At 41.5% G+C, this 18,196-nt stretch overlaps 1 protein-coding gene across 3 annotated transcripts in view; it reads right to left on the bottom strand.

The window, feature by feature from the left end:
- LIPA (lipase A, lysosomal acid type) overlaps positions 1-17,665 on the bottom strand; it is a 29,931-nt gene extending 12,266 nt beyond the window's left edge. Inside the window, exons 1-6 of one of the 3 annotated variants that reach the window (XM_016129212.2) lie at positions 17,553-17,665; positions 15,467-15,578; positions 13,667-13,781; positions 3,690-3,888; positions 2,457-2,566; positions 980-1,116 (exon numbers count right to left, since the gene is read on the bottom strand). In XM_016129212.2, coding sequence (XP_015984698.1) covers positions 980-1,116; positions 2,457-2,566; positions 3,690-3,888; positions 13,667-13,781; positions 15,467-15,577 — 672 coding nt within the window. In that variant the 5' untranslated portion in view covers position 15,578; positions 17,553-17,665. Of the gene's footprint in view, positions 1-979; positions 1,117-2,456; positions 2,567-3,689; positions 3,889-13,666; positions 13,782-15,466; positions 15,579-17,339; positions 17,533-17,552 lie in introns of those variants that run through there. The other 2 variants (XM_016129213.2, XM_016129214.2) reach the window with 2 other exon arrangements.
- Positions 17,666-18,196: the final 531 nt, after the last annotated feature.

An 18,196-nucleotide genomic window follows, 5' to 3' on the forward strand; every position in this document is an offset into this window, starting at 1 on the left:
TAGGTAAATTCACACATGCGGTCTATAGGAAAAGACCCCAAACTGAGCGCTGTGCTTAATTCTGAGGAAAGGACTTAGAGAAGCCCTTGTAGTTAAAGGGTACTTTATTTGTACTCTCTGATTTGTTTATAATGAAATTAGATGCTTCTATTACCCAAGGCATTAAACATTACTTAGGTCTAAGGACATCACATCTTATCTGCATACCTGGCCACGTATGCAGAGAATACTATCTTAGGTGAGTCAGATTCTGAGAACAAAGTACAGTTCACATTTCCTGTTAAAGTCTCTTAAATGACCAGTAGATACACTATACCTGATTTTAAGTATATATTCCTGTATGGAATTCACTGTGTATGCATGTGTGTGCATAAACATATCATACATGAAACATGTAGAGTACATGCATAATAAACCACATGGACTCAGCTGGCTCTCAACTCCTCATAAAAACGGCTTCCTCATTGAACGGAACTTGGGGGTCACGTGGCTCTTCTAGGGTCACATAGCTCTAGGGCTGACCCCAAAGAAGTTACTGGCTTGGGTATTGTAAAATACAGTAACAGTGTCTTTAGATCAGTGTCAGTGTGGTCAGGGTCAAGCATGTGGGAATGGTATATCTCCTGTCTCCCATCTCTTGCCTACTCCTATGCTCCAAATCACAGGTAGAATAAAAGGGAACTCCAAGAAGGTTTAAGCTGCCTCTCCCAGACTTCCTCGTGCTCCTTCGTGTGATGGGTGGAGATCTGCACTGATATTTAACCATGAGAACACAGAACTCAGGTGCAAAATTAATAATACATGTTCTTTGATTCCCTGGGATCTGGAAATAGGGGTGAAGAGGGTAACAAATACCATAGAGAGAAGAAATTCCACTTTCCACTGATAGCAAAGAGGAGGAAAGCACAGGTTCTCCCTCTACTGGCCAATTCTTCAAATCTGAAAAAAGAAAACGGGCCGGGGAGGCAGTTTCAAGTACCTTAGATAAACCAGCTGATAATAGTAGGAATTTAGATATAGTGCCAGTAGCGAACTTGGTTGAAACCACAGGAGCCAGGGCAAAAAACATTTTAATCTTTTTGGCCAGCTCTGGGATCCGTGAAAATGCTATAAAACCTGTAGGAACAAAGGAAGGAAACAGTAATTGCATCTTCTGGGAGTCTCTCTGAAAAGGCAAAGGCTGTTGTGCGTGACGCCCTCTAGTGGCAACCTGAGAAACATGCAGCAAACACTTGAAATGGGGGCTTCTGAACTGTGCACAGAAATCCTGCGTTTGACTAAATAGTAAATCAAGTATTTGTTAAGTGCTTGTTTCCATTTTCAATTTAGATACGCACTGGAAAAAATCTAGATTGCTAAAACTATATGTTTCCTATTCCTTTAATAATGTAAACCAAGCTAAGGAAAGATTATATTCCTAACAGCTCAGCCCTGCCAGCCCCATTCCCCCAGTGCTCCTCCCTCATCCCAAAGAACAATTTACAGAGGTATTCAAATCAATCACCAAGGACTCAAGAGACTTACACATTTAGAGAGCCCTAGCATCAAACTATCTCTTATCTTCCTCTCAGGTCTCTTCTCACCTTAAACTTGGCGCCAGGATGTCAGTTTAGGAAGCAGTGGGGCAAAGGACATTAAATAGGCAAATTATGGAAGAAGGAACGTAAATGAAGAAAAATGCTAAACTCATTGAATAAGAAAGGCAAATGTATACATGTTACTTTTTGTTTGTGGCCTCTCAAAATGGCAAAAGGGGTAAGGCAATGTAACCATATATATCAAGATGCTTAAAAGCATTTATACATCTCATATAATGATTCTCCTTCTAGGAATGTATTCTAAGTAGATAATGTGATATGAACACAAAGGTATTAGTCATAGTAAACACTAAAAGGGGAATTATATAAATTATGTGACAGGTTCCTAGTTCCCAATCAGAGGAAATCTTGTTTGCTAGAATTATGGATAATTTTTATTTTCTTTAAACTTTGATACATTTTCTATTTTTGTCTACAATGAACACATATTACTTTTATAGTCAGCATAAACGAAAAATGCATATGACTTTTAACAACTATTTAAGTTATAACATGTCATCTTTGTAGTTAGTTTTATTCCACTTAACTTTAAAAGTCAGTGTACTTTCTTGTTTGCTTTTTAGAAGTCCCTGTACTTATAAATCGTGTTTTTCACGATTTATAATAGGCTGTGGCTTATATTAAGTCCTTTAAATTCAAGAGAACCATACAACATTAAAGTCAGAATTTCCAGAGAAGATGAAATATTACCAAAATTCCTTGTCCTTTCCCTAACCGTTATTTCTGCTTGGCATTAAAAAAATAATAATAAATAAAACTATATTTGAGCTAACATTACTTTTTGTATTTCACTTTTCAGAACAAATGCAAACTGTAATCATACATTATAGAAACTTCCAATCTTTATTAGATACATACCTATTGAAGTACCTTGAGAATGACCCACATAATATACTTGTTTTTGGCCAGTTTTATTCAGAATGAAGTTAATTGAAGCTGGTAAATCATAATTTGCCATCTCGTGGAAACTGCAACCCAAATATGGAAATCTTTTACTGAGAATTGCATACAAATACAACAGCACACAAATAATAAGTGTGCAGTTTGACGAGTTATCACAAACTGAACACAGCTGGGTAAACCATGACTGAGCACAAAAAAATATTAGCAGAATGTTACCAGACTGCAGAAACCCCTGGGCCCCCTTTTAATCTTGCCTTCCAAGAGTAACCATTCTCCTCATTGTTTATACCGTAAACTAGTTTTACTCATTTTGGAACTTTCTATAAATGGGATCAAGCACTATGTATTCTTCTATATTGGGCTACATTCAAAGTGTTGAACATAGTTGTAGGTTGCTCATTGTGCAAATATCCCACACCTACTTGTCCATTCATTGCTGATGGACATTTGGTAGTTTTCAATTTGTCACCATTACAAATAATGTGACAATAAATATATTCTTGTATATGTCATTGGTAAAAGCTCTCATTCTTGTATTTCATTTCTTTAGGTAGGCTCTGGTATTACAAATGGGAAGCAAGTCTGGAGGATCCATAGCATGGTCTCTATACCTGGTACCAAGACCTATGTGAGTGTGTGCATTTGTCATCAGGAGATGGATGAGCCAATTATTACACTTATGATGCACCATGTTCTTTTCTTGCATCCTCTCCTTTAATCCCTCAATAACCTTACAAGATAGGTATCCATTATCCCCCATTTTACATAAGTAAACAAACACAGAGGATTTATGCAATGTGCCCAATTTCACAGGGTGATTAAGAGGCAGAGCCAGAAGTAAGAGAGAGAAAAAGAAAATTTCTGGATATCAAATCGTGAACATTTGGAATACATGTGTATGGATGAAGGAAGGAGGTTATGGGACACAATTTACCCAGCAGCTCCCACCCCACCGGGAATGCCAAAATAACTAAAAATTCCTAATTGAATCTAATTCTTAAATGTACTCATTTACTTATAATTTACTTTACTGCTATTTATTAAAATTCCTAAAAATGTTTAAAACCTTTCATGATTTAACAATTTCCCAACTCATATGATCTTGAGTTACCCATCTGTCTGCCTCCCTGTGTGTCTGCGTTAAGAACCAAGGAAATACACCCCTGTCATAATTTAATTCATATTTACCTGAAGGCCCAGAATTCTTCCTGAAAAACTGAAAGGGTCTTGTGTTTCCGAGACCAGGTGTTTCCCCTGCTGTTCCCCATCCACACATCAAAACCAGCATCTGCCAGAACGAAGCCCAGGCTGTTGCTGGGAAGGTTTATGATCCAGTTACTGGAATCTGCCAGCAAGCCATGCTGCAGGAACACAACGGGTTTAGGACCTAAAAAAAACATTCATGTTTACGAGTTAGCAGCACCTAGCTTCAAAATAAACCTGATACTTTGCTCTACAAATAACATAGAAAAGATCCCAAAGGAAATAATTAAACAGAAACAAATTAAAATATATGAAAAGTTCTTAGCAAAGTGTCTGAATGGTCAGCACATTTGATTGAGTTACTTAAGCGGTCTGAGTCTCAGTTCCATAAATAATTGTTAAGAGGAACAAATGAGATAATTATGTGGAATAGCAACTGACTCATAGGTCAAAATGTATAAATTAGAGTTTCCTTTGCTTTTTGCCCATTCTTTATAATAGTAAAAAGACTGTAATTAAGCTAATTGCTGAGTGGTCGAATAATTAATTACAATCCACTTGATGCAATAATTAAGCTATCAACAATGACAAGAATTACATCAGCACAGACAAACTTATACTGTAGCCTTGAAGGAGAAAAAAAGAACAAAGTATAAAATGAGAGACCATCTAGACTAGGCTATGTATCAATGATGTACACAAATAAGGAGTGTAACATTTCAGGAAAAATGGAAAGAATGATTTGTCAGATAGTCAGATGGCAAGTGAACTGACAAACTTTTGTTTCTGTTAATGTCTTAACATGAATTTGGTAATCAATAAACTGCTTTTTAAATGACCGTCCCTCTGATGTAGGGTATCCCCTACAGACAGCTCCAGGAGGCACCGATCACGTGCTTGACAACCCTGGAGCTATGTAATGTGGGGTGCTGCTCCTCTCATTTGTAAAAATAGTGAGACTCTCAAGCAAAGGTCCAAAATGGCTATGATTTTCTAATCACAAAAGTAGCAGTTCTCTGTACTGACAGGGCCACGTAGGTGACCTTCTACTAGCAGGAAGAGAATTGAAAGCAGAGGCCAAGATTGGAGCAAATTTACGTGCATTTCTTTGCCATCAAATATTTGTTTTAGTGCTAACTTTACAAGTCTATGTTGACTGTGAAAGTTCTACATTCAAGGCACTGTGGTAGATATGGCCTACTATGAGCAGGCCCCCTGCTTTCTGTGAAGAAGATGCTAATCCAGTCAGAGAAATAATAATCATAAAAAGTTCAGAATTATAAACTTCAGTGCAAGTGACAATAATAATTACTGAAATGAATTCATTTTCCAATTGTAGTTGGTGAAATGTGTTTTAAATGACAGTTCCTCCTAAGCCGGGCTGCCTCATTGGACATCAGGACGCATCACACCACACCACACCGCATCAGGCAAAGGGTGCCCAAGAGCTGTGTGATGGTGCTAACATCTTCCTTCGGCACGTTAAAACACTTTTCACCCATCAAATGTGCTTTGGGGCTGGAACACAAGAAAGATACGACCTTAAAATACCAGAACGTCAGACTGACCAAGGAAAGATTGCGACAGCATATGGGGACCACTGGGGCAGGACTGCCTTGTTCCAAGAGGCACTCCTACTGGTCACTGGTAACATATAACCATGCGTCTGCCCCTGCAGTGGTCTCCCCTGGGGCAAGGAAAGGTAGAGTGAAGCCAAGCAAAGCATGGCAGGTGGCCAAATTCCTTGTTGCTTGTTCCAACCTGTGCTTCCCTAGTGGAAAACCTGAGGCTGCTTAGTGGACATCTCACGGCAGAGTGCTGAGGAAAGGCAGAGATGCCTTGAGTGAGAAAGAAAGAGAGAGTGCTGCAGAGGAGAAGAAAATAATGAGTGGGGCAGCCAGGACTGAGGCTAGAAGGAGAGGCAGCAGGTACAAGTTTGTGGGGACCAGGCGTCAGTCAGCTCCCTACCTTTTCTTGATGGGGAATGTTAAACTTCCCTTGAAATCTTTCTGTACTTTCCTCCCTAAATCCCCAGGAGCTTTAAAGGAGAAATATGGGAGTCGGCAAGTTGAAGATATAGCAGGAAAGCCTTTAAATACCACCCTTACATAACTCCTAGATTCCCATGGGCATCTAGGAACCACTGACACATTCCTGGGAGTTTGTAAAAATCTGAGGAAATGCAGACCACCAACTCTCGCATGTGCTCATCATACATTTATTGGTGCCACTTAAGACAGCTCAGAGGCTTCTCGCAACATCCATAAATAGCCCTATTTGTCCATACCTACCATTCACTCCTGCACAAGAGTTACTTCAGGGAGTGAACCTATCCTTGGAAGGGATTTCTTAAAATATTCCCAAGCCCGACACTCTACACTCCATTTCCCAAAGCTCCTATATTTGCCCCCTACATTAAATTTCTGTGGATTTGGCTTTGTGTAAAACGACGATTAATGCAATCCAGGTTATAAAGAGTTTGTGTTTCACAGAAAAAGAAACAAAGCAAATAACAGCTTGGTTACTTTGGAATTTGGAAATTTACATGAAGGGGTCATCTGTGGGTACTCATGACCTCCAACACTATGCCGCAGTTGGGTAGCTACAAAATCAAAGTGACCATGTGGAGACATAAAGAGAACACAGCTGCACACATGGACACATGCTCACGCACACAAACAGACCCTCCTGTGTAGACCCCAGGGTGACAGCAAAGCTGTCCAGTGTGCATGACGGGGAGGGGATGGTAGACAAAACTTGATGACTTGTTAAGACAACTATAGAAGCCACTGTTTTTCTCATTCTTTTTGTTTGTTGGAGTTCCCCCATCTCTCACTCCAAGCTGAATACAAAAGCTCAATTACAACCAGATACAAAAGATGGCACCAAATAGAGAGGAAAAAATGAATCTGTTCTTTAAAAGCTAGATATTTTCAAATAGAGAAGACCTGGAGCAAGAATGGCAAAGTGTGTCACAGACTCCATTGCTTTCGCATGGGAAATGCCGGCAGGCGAGGAAAAGGGATGACATGGAGAGGTAAACGGCTGACGAATGTCATGGCTTGAGAGCAAACTGAGGCCTCAGCTGTGTCGTATTCATTCATCTGAAGAATTTTTTCAGAGAACCTGCTGTACACTAAGCAGAGCACTGAACTTAAAAAATTAAGTAGTGATTCAGAACGCACATTACATTTGGTATAAACCTTTCTGGTAACTAGGACGTATTGGCCACCATGCTACATGCAGGGGACACAAACTGGGCAAGCCACGTTCCCTCATCCAGAGGGCGCCATTACAGTCAAGGAGACAGACAGTATTACCTTTCAGCTCAGCAAAAAAAAAGGCCAGACGACCACCAGAAGCTCAGAGGAAAAAGCAAGTTACTCAGCCATGGGGAGCAGTATTTGAGATGGATCTTAAATCAGAGACAGATTGCCCCACAGAGGGCTCTGGTGAGGAAGTGGGAGCCTGGATGGGACGAGAACTAGCACTGCCTCAGCTGGATGGGACCCAGAGTATATGTTAAATTCCCCCGCATGAGTCTGATGCACAGGCAGGTTGGGGAACCACTGGTATAGTTCAGTGCCTCGTCTGGCTGGGGATAGAAGGGATATGAAGGACCTCATGGGGTGCACATCCTTCCAGGCTGGGCCCATTTCCCTTCCTCTCAGAACAGAAGGGCTCTTCTGAGGAGGGAGCAGCAAAGGACATAACCCACCAGACTTGCATGATTCCATTAGACATGCTGGGTCATCAACAAAGAAAATAGTAACGGTCCTGACCTGGAGTGGAAAATGGGTGCTAAGCTGCTTGTCCTCTCCCTCTGGCACTCAGTGAATAAAAAAGGATACCAAAATACACAAGGACACTGGAAACAGGCCTACCCACCTACCCACCTTCTCACCTGCTCCCACCAGGGGGAAGCAAGGAACACATTATGTCTTTCTTTCCCGCCCCACCAACAATCAAAGCTTTAAACATTTACTGGCGAAAGGAGTTTCACTCTGGAGTGGGGGTTAAATCTAGTGCCATTCACATCTTTTAATTGGATTTCTTTTCAACTTGCTGAGAGAAGCTGAATGAACTAATAGCTAGCTATTATTATGTGCTGATAAACTCTAAGGTCCTATGGTGAAAATCCTATGAACTTCGTACTATTCCCATCTAACAGAAAGGAAATTGTGTCTAAGAGAAGTCAAGTAATTTGACCAAGGCTGAATGAGAGCTAGTAAATGGGGGAGTTGGGGTATAAACCCAGGAATGTCTAATACCAGAATCCATGCTCATAATTGATTTGCTATGGGAAAGAAGGTTAGCCAGAGAGAAGTCACTCTAGACCATACAGAAAGCCCTCAGAGAATGACAGCCCAAAGAGGGGAAGATATTTTGGAGGGAGTTGGACCAAGTCCTTGGAAGAAAGCTATATGTAGTAGATGGAGGAACATGGGAGGCAGGGACATGATACTCAGCCTTGCCTTATCAGGCAATTCTTCCGAGGAGCAGCCTGGTCTATGCGCTACAGCACCTGAAGCCTGGTTTGTCTGAGCAACAAACCACTATAACAGGACAAGGGCTACCTCCCCTGACTGTGCCCTATAATTGATTTGTTTGTTCCAAACTGGCTCTAGGAGGGAAAGGCCTAAGAGCACCTTGGCCCAGAGATGGCAAGTGATGTTATCATGGTCACCTAAATAGTTAGCAAAGATTCATCAAAAAGCACCCCCATAATGTCCCACTGTGGTGCTGCCTGCCCGATTAGGCCCAAGTGTGGGTGGAAGTGAGGAGAGGATTACTCAAGCTCCGAAAATGAATCTGCTGAGCCCACAGTCTTAAAAGAGGAAGATAACCAGGCAGACAAGGAAGTTCCTCCTACCTCCAAGGCACTGGCCTTCTCTACCAGGGCAGTGTTTGGGCAGGCCCCAAGTACATTCTAAAATGATGTGAGAAATCAGCTGACATCCAAGGAAGAACCAACAGAAGAACAAAGAGGAAGTCACAAAGAGCAGGCTGTCCGAACTGACCTCAGTTCTTACCAATTATGAAACCTTGTAGGATTTATTCAATCTCTCTCCTTTTCTAAAGTGGGGATGATACAGTGACTAATAGGCAGTGAAGTTCAGTAAATAATAGTGACTGATAAAAAATAATAAATGACTGTAATAAAATATTATTAGAACATAAGCACAGGTAAGAGGGACAGAGTGAGAGTCAGAAAGCTGCTACACTACTGGTTTTGAAGATGGAGGATGGGGCCAGAAGCCAAGAAATACAGGTACCTCCTAGATATTGGAAAAGGCAAGATACTACATAATAAATCTGTGTTGTTTTAAGTCACAAATTTTGTGGCAATTTGTTATGGCAGCAATAGGAAACTAATACAGTTGGAGACAAGTTTTTACCCCAATTTTTTAGATAAGGACTCTGAGGCACAGTGTAGCTAAAAAATCTGCACACAGTTGCTGAGCCACCAATCCCAAACCAGGACTCAGAGGCAGGCAGTATGTCTCCAGGGCCTAAAGAAGAGAGAAACCTGGCTCCTTGCTAGTTTGGGAGGAGCTTGCATAACCTAAAATCTTTCAGAATTGCTTAGAAGACAGGCTGTAAATTGCATAAGGAACCCCTCTTCTTCTGCAAAGGTAGGTTCGAGGCAAAATGGCATCAAGGACTTATGGTACCTACGCATCTCTACTGCTCGATAGTGAGTAATGCAAAGTCAGAACCATCCTTACTTTGCTTGTCAGCAATCATCTGTAAGACTTAATAACTCAAGGAAGCTCAAGGCCCAGCAAAGTCGGCCCTCAGCACTGCACAAATCCAAAATCCTAGGGCCAGTTTGACTATTTTAAGACAGGCTTAAGATCACTAAAAGCTCTGGGGCCTGGGAGGCTTCCTTAACCTGACCCAGATATTTAAGATAAACCCTAGCAAGCATGCTGGCACCTAACTGAGTCACTGTTATTAGTACCAGTATTTGTCACAATGGCTACTGATCGTGTGCCCTACACTTCCCTTTACATAAATTACACTGTTACAAGAGAGTTGTTAAGATCCATTCCATGTTAAAGATAAGGTAATTGATGCCTAGAAACAGAAATTAAGTAACCTGCCCTAGAATACACACATAGCAGGGAGCCAGAATTAAAACTCAAGTCAGCCTCATTCCAAAGCCCTTGCTTTTAACTACTACTCCTAAGAAAGAAATCAAAGTGGTAGGGGAGAGGAAGTGCGAGCATATATATATTCCATTTGTACCCAGCCATTTGAAAGCAAGCCAAGCACTAGTCCAAAAACTGACTGTGTATAAAAATCACCTGGGACACATAGAAAAAACACATTTCTGGCCCTGGTCCTGATTTAGGGAATCGGGAACTTCAAGAACAGAGCCTGGAAATATTTTCAACAAGCTCCCTTGGCTCTTCTGATGCAGCCCATCCATAGGTATGTTCAAAACAGATTCATGGTAGCCCCTGAGGGCTCTTTGCCAAAGCAAAGTTCAAAATGCCTGTTGGTGCACGCCGATGGCAATTACTCACATCCCAGAACACCATCAGATCAGGCCATCAGATACAGAACATTTCAGGTACTAATGGTGCTTTATTTGATGATTGTTTACTGGACAATCTATTTCCCAATTAGGCAGAAGGTAAGTCTGCCTTGTTGTTGCTGCTTTATGTACTTTAGTCACGCCTACGTATGTGATGTATTTCCTTTTAGCCAAATAAAATTAACATTTTGACTGTCATGGGATTAACTTGCTCAATGTTAATTGCACGAGACCATGTTCTCTAGTTTAAAGAACACTAACTCTAGAAGCAGAGTGGCCAGCCCACTACCCTTTGGCCTAACACAAATTCCTTTCCCTCTTTGAACTTGGATGTCTCACCCAGTAAAAAGTGGTGTGTATCTATAACACAGGTTCCCAAAACCAAGGATTTTACCTTGGAATCCACAGGGGAGTATGTTAAGAATGTAAGCGCTCCAAGTCCTTGGCCCAGGCAGGACACTGAGATAGATCCTTCTAGAGCTAACAACTCATGACTTTCTGAAATAAGGCTAAGCAGACAAAAAGGGAATCACTTCCCTTTGTATGAATTTCTGAATTTCGATTCCCTTACAGAGTTAGTCCAAAGCAGGCGTAACTCAACACTTGAGTGAGAAGTTTGCTTACCAGTGAAAAACAGCACACACATACTCTACAGGCCACCAAGGGCTTTCTAAATATGCGTTCCAAGATGCGTAGTTAGCAGAGGTTTGACCGGGCAGGTAAATGATGGTTTAAATAAGGAGATTCTTTACTGGGACCATAAACTCTACAAATACATATAAAATTTGTGTGTGCACAAGTGTTTGTATTATTTTACTAGAGAGAAGGCCCATTGCCTTCACTCAGTTATGTACCCCAGTTCTGAAGACTGTCCTGATATAACTCACTCAGTGCCCATGCAGAGGACATGGTTCTGCTGGTTGCTATGAGGGATACAAAGATAAGAAGACACAGCCTCTCTGCCTTCAAAGAGTGGCTCAGGGAGGGATGGTGGGGAGAGAGAAGTCTGACAATAAGGCGACCCCAAAGCAGAATAAGAAAAGCACCTTAAGAAGGGTGTTAGCAAGGCACTGGGGAGTTCAGAAGAAGTGTTATGTCTCCTTCCTGCTCAAGCAATCATGGAGACTTGGCAATTAAGCTGGGCTTGGAAGGACAGAAAAAATTATTATAGAAATGAAGATGGTGGGCAGGATGAGCAGCATTCCAGAGGTTGCATTCACTAGCTAAAGTCAAGAGAGACTTTAGCAAAGAGGAAATAACTCAGTTGGATTTGTAAGTGTCAGAAAGCAGTTCCTTGCTGCTTATCAACATCACAGACAGACACACACACACACACACACACACACACACACATTTTAATTACATCATCATTCATAATTTGGCTATGGTGCCAATTTAAACTTGTGCAGTTGATAAATAAGTGTTTCTTAGATAATGGGCAACCAACGGTTCTTAAGTACTCCTCACAAACCTTGTGAAAGAGGTATTCTACCCACCCCATTCTACAAAGGAAGACACCATAGACATAGCCTATGGCCGTACCCACTAATCCAGAGAATCATGAAGCTCTTTGCACAGTGAAGATCACTACGGTGAATTTCAAAGGCCTACTGCTATACAGAACGGAGTGAACAGTACAGACAACAGCTAGTACAGAATATCAAGGAAGGATGTGTACCTTCATGTATAGGCTCCCAAAGATTGTTGAACGGCAATATCACATAATGATGCCTGGGTTCTAAAGAGCTTAATCCTGCAAAACTACTAAGATGAACGAGAACAGGGAGGGAGACAAAAAGGAGAGTAGTTGGCATGGGTAGATGAGCCATGTGGCTAAGCCTTGTGATCATGAAGCCTCCAATAGTCTTCAAGTGAGGCTCTACATACAATCAGAGAGGACCACTGTGACAGGACTGAAGGATGCTCACCATACAGCTTTAAACTTGTGTTGTGGCAGCACCACAGTAGAGCAAAACAAAAGCAAAAGCAAAAAAAACAAAAACAAAAAGCCACTTTAAAAAGGAAAGAGGAATGGTTTCACACTATCCCCAATAAATAATGTTGTAATGTTATCTTGTAATGGCTCATAAGTAGTACAGATGTACAGTGTTATCTTTGTGTGTATTAAAAGCATTGATTTCTTACGAATAAGTAGATTGAATTTTCATATTCCTCTCATGAAATTCTTAGATTTCCTAATATATGAGAAGCCTCAAAAATGGGGGTGGCATAAGCCTCTCTCAGGTTCTGAGCTCATTTCAAGGCATCCCCTTAAATGGTAACATGAACATAAAGTAGGGTGGTGGCCTGGCAAAGCAAGGAAGGGATGAACTAAAGCTATGTAACATGGGTAGCCCAGAGAGGACTTGCCTGGAGGATGGGAGTCAAGAATGATTCCGCACTTTCCCATGAAGGTTATTAGGAGGGCGATGGTGTTATTAATAGACGAGGAAGTCAGGAGAGGAAGTGGTATGAATAAGAAGATGAATGTCACGTTGGTTGTGAAGGACCTCATGAATTCTTTTTTTTATCTGTTTGGCTTAGATGAGCCAAAGTAACAACACTGCTCCTGAATATGATGAGTGAAGGATGAGGAAGGGCCTCTCCCTTGGGCCATGAAAATGGGGAACAGAGGAAGAAAGTGGGAACCTAATGCTGTGACCAGATCCAGAGCACTTTCAGTCTACGTTCCCCATTTTAAAGACCAAGGGTATCTACTCCCCCAATCCCCACCAACATAGAATAGAACCCACAGAACCAGAGAGTGAAAAAGACTAAAGGGGAACTTTGAGATCATCCCAGCCAATCAACTGTTTTTACAGATGAAGAACCCCGGGCACACAGATGTGAAAATCACGTGAGCACTTGGGGGCTGACACAGATGTAGCCCTGAGTTCTCCTGGCTCTTCTTCCTACCACCTGAGAGTAAGTCAAGAATCACGCTCACTTTTCTGATATTCCAGGGCACAGCGCCTTCCTTTGCAATATCACGACACACCTAAGGCGTGTGGCACTATTAGCTTTAACTGCCACATGGAGAGTGGAGCCTGGGGTGACAATAGAAAAAGAAGAGGAGACACCTTCCCTAAGCTTGTTCTTACTGTGAAGGAATTGAAGCAAAAAAGGCCCTTCTCCTCATATAAAAATTTAACTAACAAAGAGATCTTTATCCAATTATCTTAACATCAACTTTAGTTTACCAGGGAAAATTTCTAGAATCAGAACATGTTAAAGAGTAAGCTACATCTGGAGAGATGACTGAATGAGGGTCAGATCCTTATTCTGATATTTGTTTAACAGTTTCAAGTAGTCTCTCTAGAAGTTCCTTAATCTGATTACTGACATAAAAACTGACCAAATTCCAAGAAAGCAGTTACTTGTCAGAGCTTTCCTACCTCAATATGGAAAACATCCATACCTTTGTCAGAATTATTCCTTCCATGAGGGATTCGGTGGAGGCAAAGAATATATCCATCTTCTGTCTCGACTAGGTATTCTTCAACAGGAAATCCCCAGTAAGAGATAATTTCACTCTGTGGAGAAAAGGCATAATAATCATGGAAATTCTATAGACAAAATCTGACAAGATATCCCATATCAACAGGCAAAGCAGAAGACAAAATTCTCCAGGTTTCACTTAAGAAATCAATTGTGATTGACATGTTAGTAACACATCCATGACAAGAGTAAATCTTCCACTTGTTTTATCCATGTGTTCTACTCGCAAGTTTTGGTTAAACCTTGGTCTCATCATTCTAGCAAGTTCTACACCAACTGTGCCTGATTTTACCATAGCTTTGGGCCTCTTTGCTTCCATCCTGGCTCCCAAGAACTCTTGTTTCTTTTCTAAATATGCCAGATAATACTATGATCTAACACCAGTCTGATTTTCTTATTTTAAGAGGTCCCACCTTGGGAAACAAAGCATAAAGAACATTAATCGATGAACTAATAAAATATAGAATGGCAAGGTGGAGCTGAAGAGTGAGAAAAGGTTAAAAATTTAGAACTGGGATCGAATTCATTTTTCCATAAGATCCATGGGGCAATTGCTAATAGGAGCTCAGTAGGATATGGGTAATTCAACTATCCAGAAGATTTAATGTAAAGAAGTGTTCATTATCCTCTCTGCCATAATACTTGAAAGCATTTAATTTTATTATTTTTAAAGGAAAAAAATAAAAGGAGGAAGAGAGATAAAAGATTTCGGTCAAGAATTAAAATTTAATTTTTAGACCCTGATGTCAGGTCATACTCTTGTTCACTATGAATTGATTTCAGTCTCTAAGGTGGACTGTTTCTTCAACTGGGTCACTACAGTGTATGCTTTAAAGTTTCTGTTTTCTTTATTAATCTCTATTTTCCCAATATTTTATGCCTAAGTGAGGTATTTCCAGATTTTATTGTTTACTTAATATTAATAATTCTGAAATGTTTTAATTACTCAAGGGGTTATTGTTTGGTTGCTCATGGGCACCATTATGCCAGCAGGAAGGTAGCTCAATACCTAAGATGCCCGAGGGCTCACGACCAAAGTTACAGCAGAGACTTCCCGGGCGGGGAGATCAGCCAAAGGGGGAAAAGTCCCCACCCTGTAACCCCACCGACATCCTGGGCCAAAACCTTTTAAAAACCTTTATACCCCAGACACGTGCGACTTCTCTGGCCCCTTTCCTCGGGACCAGAGAACCTCACCCGCAGACTCTAATAAAGCCTGTTTTATACTTCACTTTGGCTCAATCTCACCCTCATTTTCTTCCAGCCGATCAGTTATGTTTGCTTATTTGTTCTAATAAGACATTTACCCAAATATTTTGATTTTCGTATTAAACTGTGCTCTCTGGACATTGCTAATCGCAATCCTTGTTTGATATATTGTAAAAGGCAATGCTCAGTAGTCACATTCTTGCAAAGTTTTGATAATTTTTATTGTTCTTTAAACAAATTTAATGATACTTAAAAATAAAACAAATTTATTAAAATATTATTTATCACTTAAGAAGTATATAGTTTTAACAGTAAGATACAATCTATAAAATATATATTACCTGGTGGGAAAGTCTAACAAACTGAATCTAAGATTCAGAGAACAAGATAAGCACAATGATATATAAAGAGATTAGAATTTGTGGTTCCACATAGCCCATATAACTAAATTGAAAAAATAATTAACATTTGTCATATTCATTTTAAAAGCAGGTGACTTTGAGAAACTTACCACATTCATATGTGTTTCAGGATCCAAAGGTTTCACTTTTCCTCCGAACAACTTGGAATGCAGGGTCCCAATAACCAGACAGAACACCAAACCCAAGAGCCACATTTTCATTCTGTATAAAACAATCTATTCTTATTCGTCCAAATTTCACTACACACAATTATGTTGGTAGATTAATGTTCCTATAAGAAGTTCTGAACCAGGTTTAAGGCAAAAGTTAGGTGAAGGGCAAATCTGAAACAAATGACTCCGGTCATATCTGGGAGCAAAAAAAGGAGAAATTCTTTTTATTGGAAACCTCCCCACCGGTCACCTCTATTAATATACGACTTTTGGAGCTCAGCACACCTACTCACCTCTTTACCACGAGGGTAAAAAATATATATTTTGGGGGAAATAACAGAAGGACTTAGAAGAAACTAGGCTGCGAAAAAGGAAGATCCACAAAAGTCTGGACTGTTAACCTCCCACCTCTTGCCCTCTTATTGTGATGTAAACATCTTAAGTTCAGCCAGTATTAGCTCTTGCCCCTCACTATCTACTCACTTCTGTTCTTGCTCAAAATAATATGTCAGGATTCAATTTTGTCATCCAAAGGGGAAAAAAATGAAATAAGAGAGAGCCTGCAAAAGAAACAGGGAAAGAAGACCATCCCTTCCTTCATTCTGAAACCCTCTAACCATAAACAAAGACCATTTTGTTTCTGGCAGGGATGGCACAAAATCACAACATAGCAAAGACTTGGGGATGGATTAAAGGCAAAGTGAAGTGGCTCTCTCAAAGACACCCAGGTGGATAGAGAGGCAAGGCTGGAATTACAGCCCAGGCCACCTACATTTTTTAAAATAAATATTATCATTTAAAAAGATGCATGCATGCATGTCCATATAAAGACTTGTACAAAAATGTTTATAACAGACTGAGTATAATAGCCCAAAGCTGCAAGAACCCAAATAGGTGAATGGAACATATATACTACTAAGCAATACAGAGAAATGAACACATAATAAAATGAATGCATCTCAAAATAATTATGGTGAAAAAAGCCAGACTCCCCCCCCCCACTCCCAAAAAATAAATACATACAATTCTATTTATATAAAACTCTAGAAAATGCCCTTCCAGGTTGGATTACCTGTGTTTTTTCTGGGCTCTCTTAGCAACTTTATTTCACCTCTTTCTATATTTTAACAATCCAATTAAGTACTTGTCTGCTCTCATTTCACCGCAGGCATTTTATTTGGCTTTGGGTGTCTGATTCCATTCTGAATCCCGACGACCTAAGTGCCAAGCACCTACTAGATGCACAATATAGATTCTGCAGTGTGGGATAAGGGTGGTTCAACAACTCCGTGGCTAAAGAAAAGCCCCAAAGCAGCTTGTCATTTAGCTTAATAGTAACAGCAATAATAATATTAATAATAATTACAACCGCAACGATAAACATTTCGGCTCCCATTTAAGTTCTTGCTATACACCAGACCTCGCAGGTGGCCTCTTGACCTATCATGTTAATTCTGCCTCCACTCATTCTATGCTGTACCTTAAATCCTTTTCTCAAGAAACCGAGATTCACGCGGGTTAAGTACTGAAAGTCAATTGCCAGCTGGGTAAATAGTGTCGCTGGGATTTTCACAAGGCCAGAAGCCGAAGTACACTCTTGACCAGGACGTGAGTTAACAAGTTAGAGGTCAGGCCGGCTGCCCGAAGGAGCTAACAGGAACAGAGGACTGCGGGGGATAGAGAGGAGCTGGGAATCAGGAATCTTGGCTGTCACTGCACTCCAAGGCCTCTGGGCAAGCTTTACTAAGTGGCAACCGCGCCTGTCCAGGAAGGGGAGAGCAACTTCAGAGAGCCCCCCCGCCCCCGACACCTGGGTCACTAGGAGGGGCTTCCAGCCACCTGCAGGTGCTTCAGGCGAGACGCGGCGGAGGCCAAGCGCAGAGGATGCTGCTGGCCTTCAGAGGCTCAGGGACGTTGGGACTGAGTCCCAGGGGGCGGTGCGCTGCCGGCCCTCCGAGTCGGTGGAGGCAGAACCCGAACTGCCGCGCCGGCACCTAACGGTGGGATCCGGGCGGGAGCTCACCTGGGGCCAAACTCCTGAGCCGCTCGCTACTCAGAGTCGCAGCTGCTGTCTGCAGCGGAGGGTGAACAGATAAGAGACCTGGAGTGGACAGACCCCGCCCACCTGTAGGCAGGCACCTGCACCTCATAGGCTATTAGCGCTACCAATCCGAGCACCGGCCGCCGAGAAGTACCGCCTAGCCTCCGCTCCGGTTGATTGCCGCCGCGTCCCAGCCGCCCGCAACTCCAGCAGAGCATGCGCCGTGGGCGGACCCTAGAGGAGCCGCGGCCTGGCCTTCGCGCGCCATCCCAGGGCGGATTCTCAATTCCATTTGCACGCTACAGCTACAAACGCCTGGTCGCTTAGCTTCGCCCCGGGAACTCCTGCAGGACCGGCATCCCTAGTTCCAAATTATGCGCTCCATATAAAACATTTAGCATTGTGCCTGATGCAAAACAATTTTGCTGTACGTTTTAATACCAAATATTATTAAGATATTAGGAGTATAGCGGCCAAGCAAACGAGGTCCCTGTTCTGCTGCTTACATTCTAATGAGAAGAGACACACCATTCATAAATAACTACATAATATAAAGTAGTAAGTGTTACGAACAACAAGAAAACAGTAAAGAGATAATGAAGGAGAACGTTGTTATATGTAAGGAC

The sequence above is a fragment of the Rousettus aegyptiacus genome, unplaced genomic scaffold, assembly GCF_014176215.1.
Source record: "Rousettus aegyptiacus isolate mRouAeg1 unplaced genomic scaffold, mRouAeg1.p scaffold_m13_p_6, whole genome shotgun sequence".
NCBI lineage: Eukaryota > Metazoa > Chordata > Mammalia > Chiroptera > Pteropodidae > Rousettus > Rousettus aegyptiacus.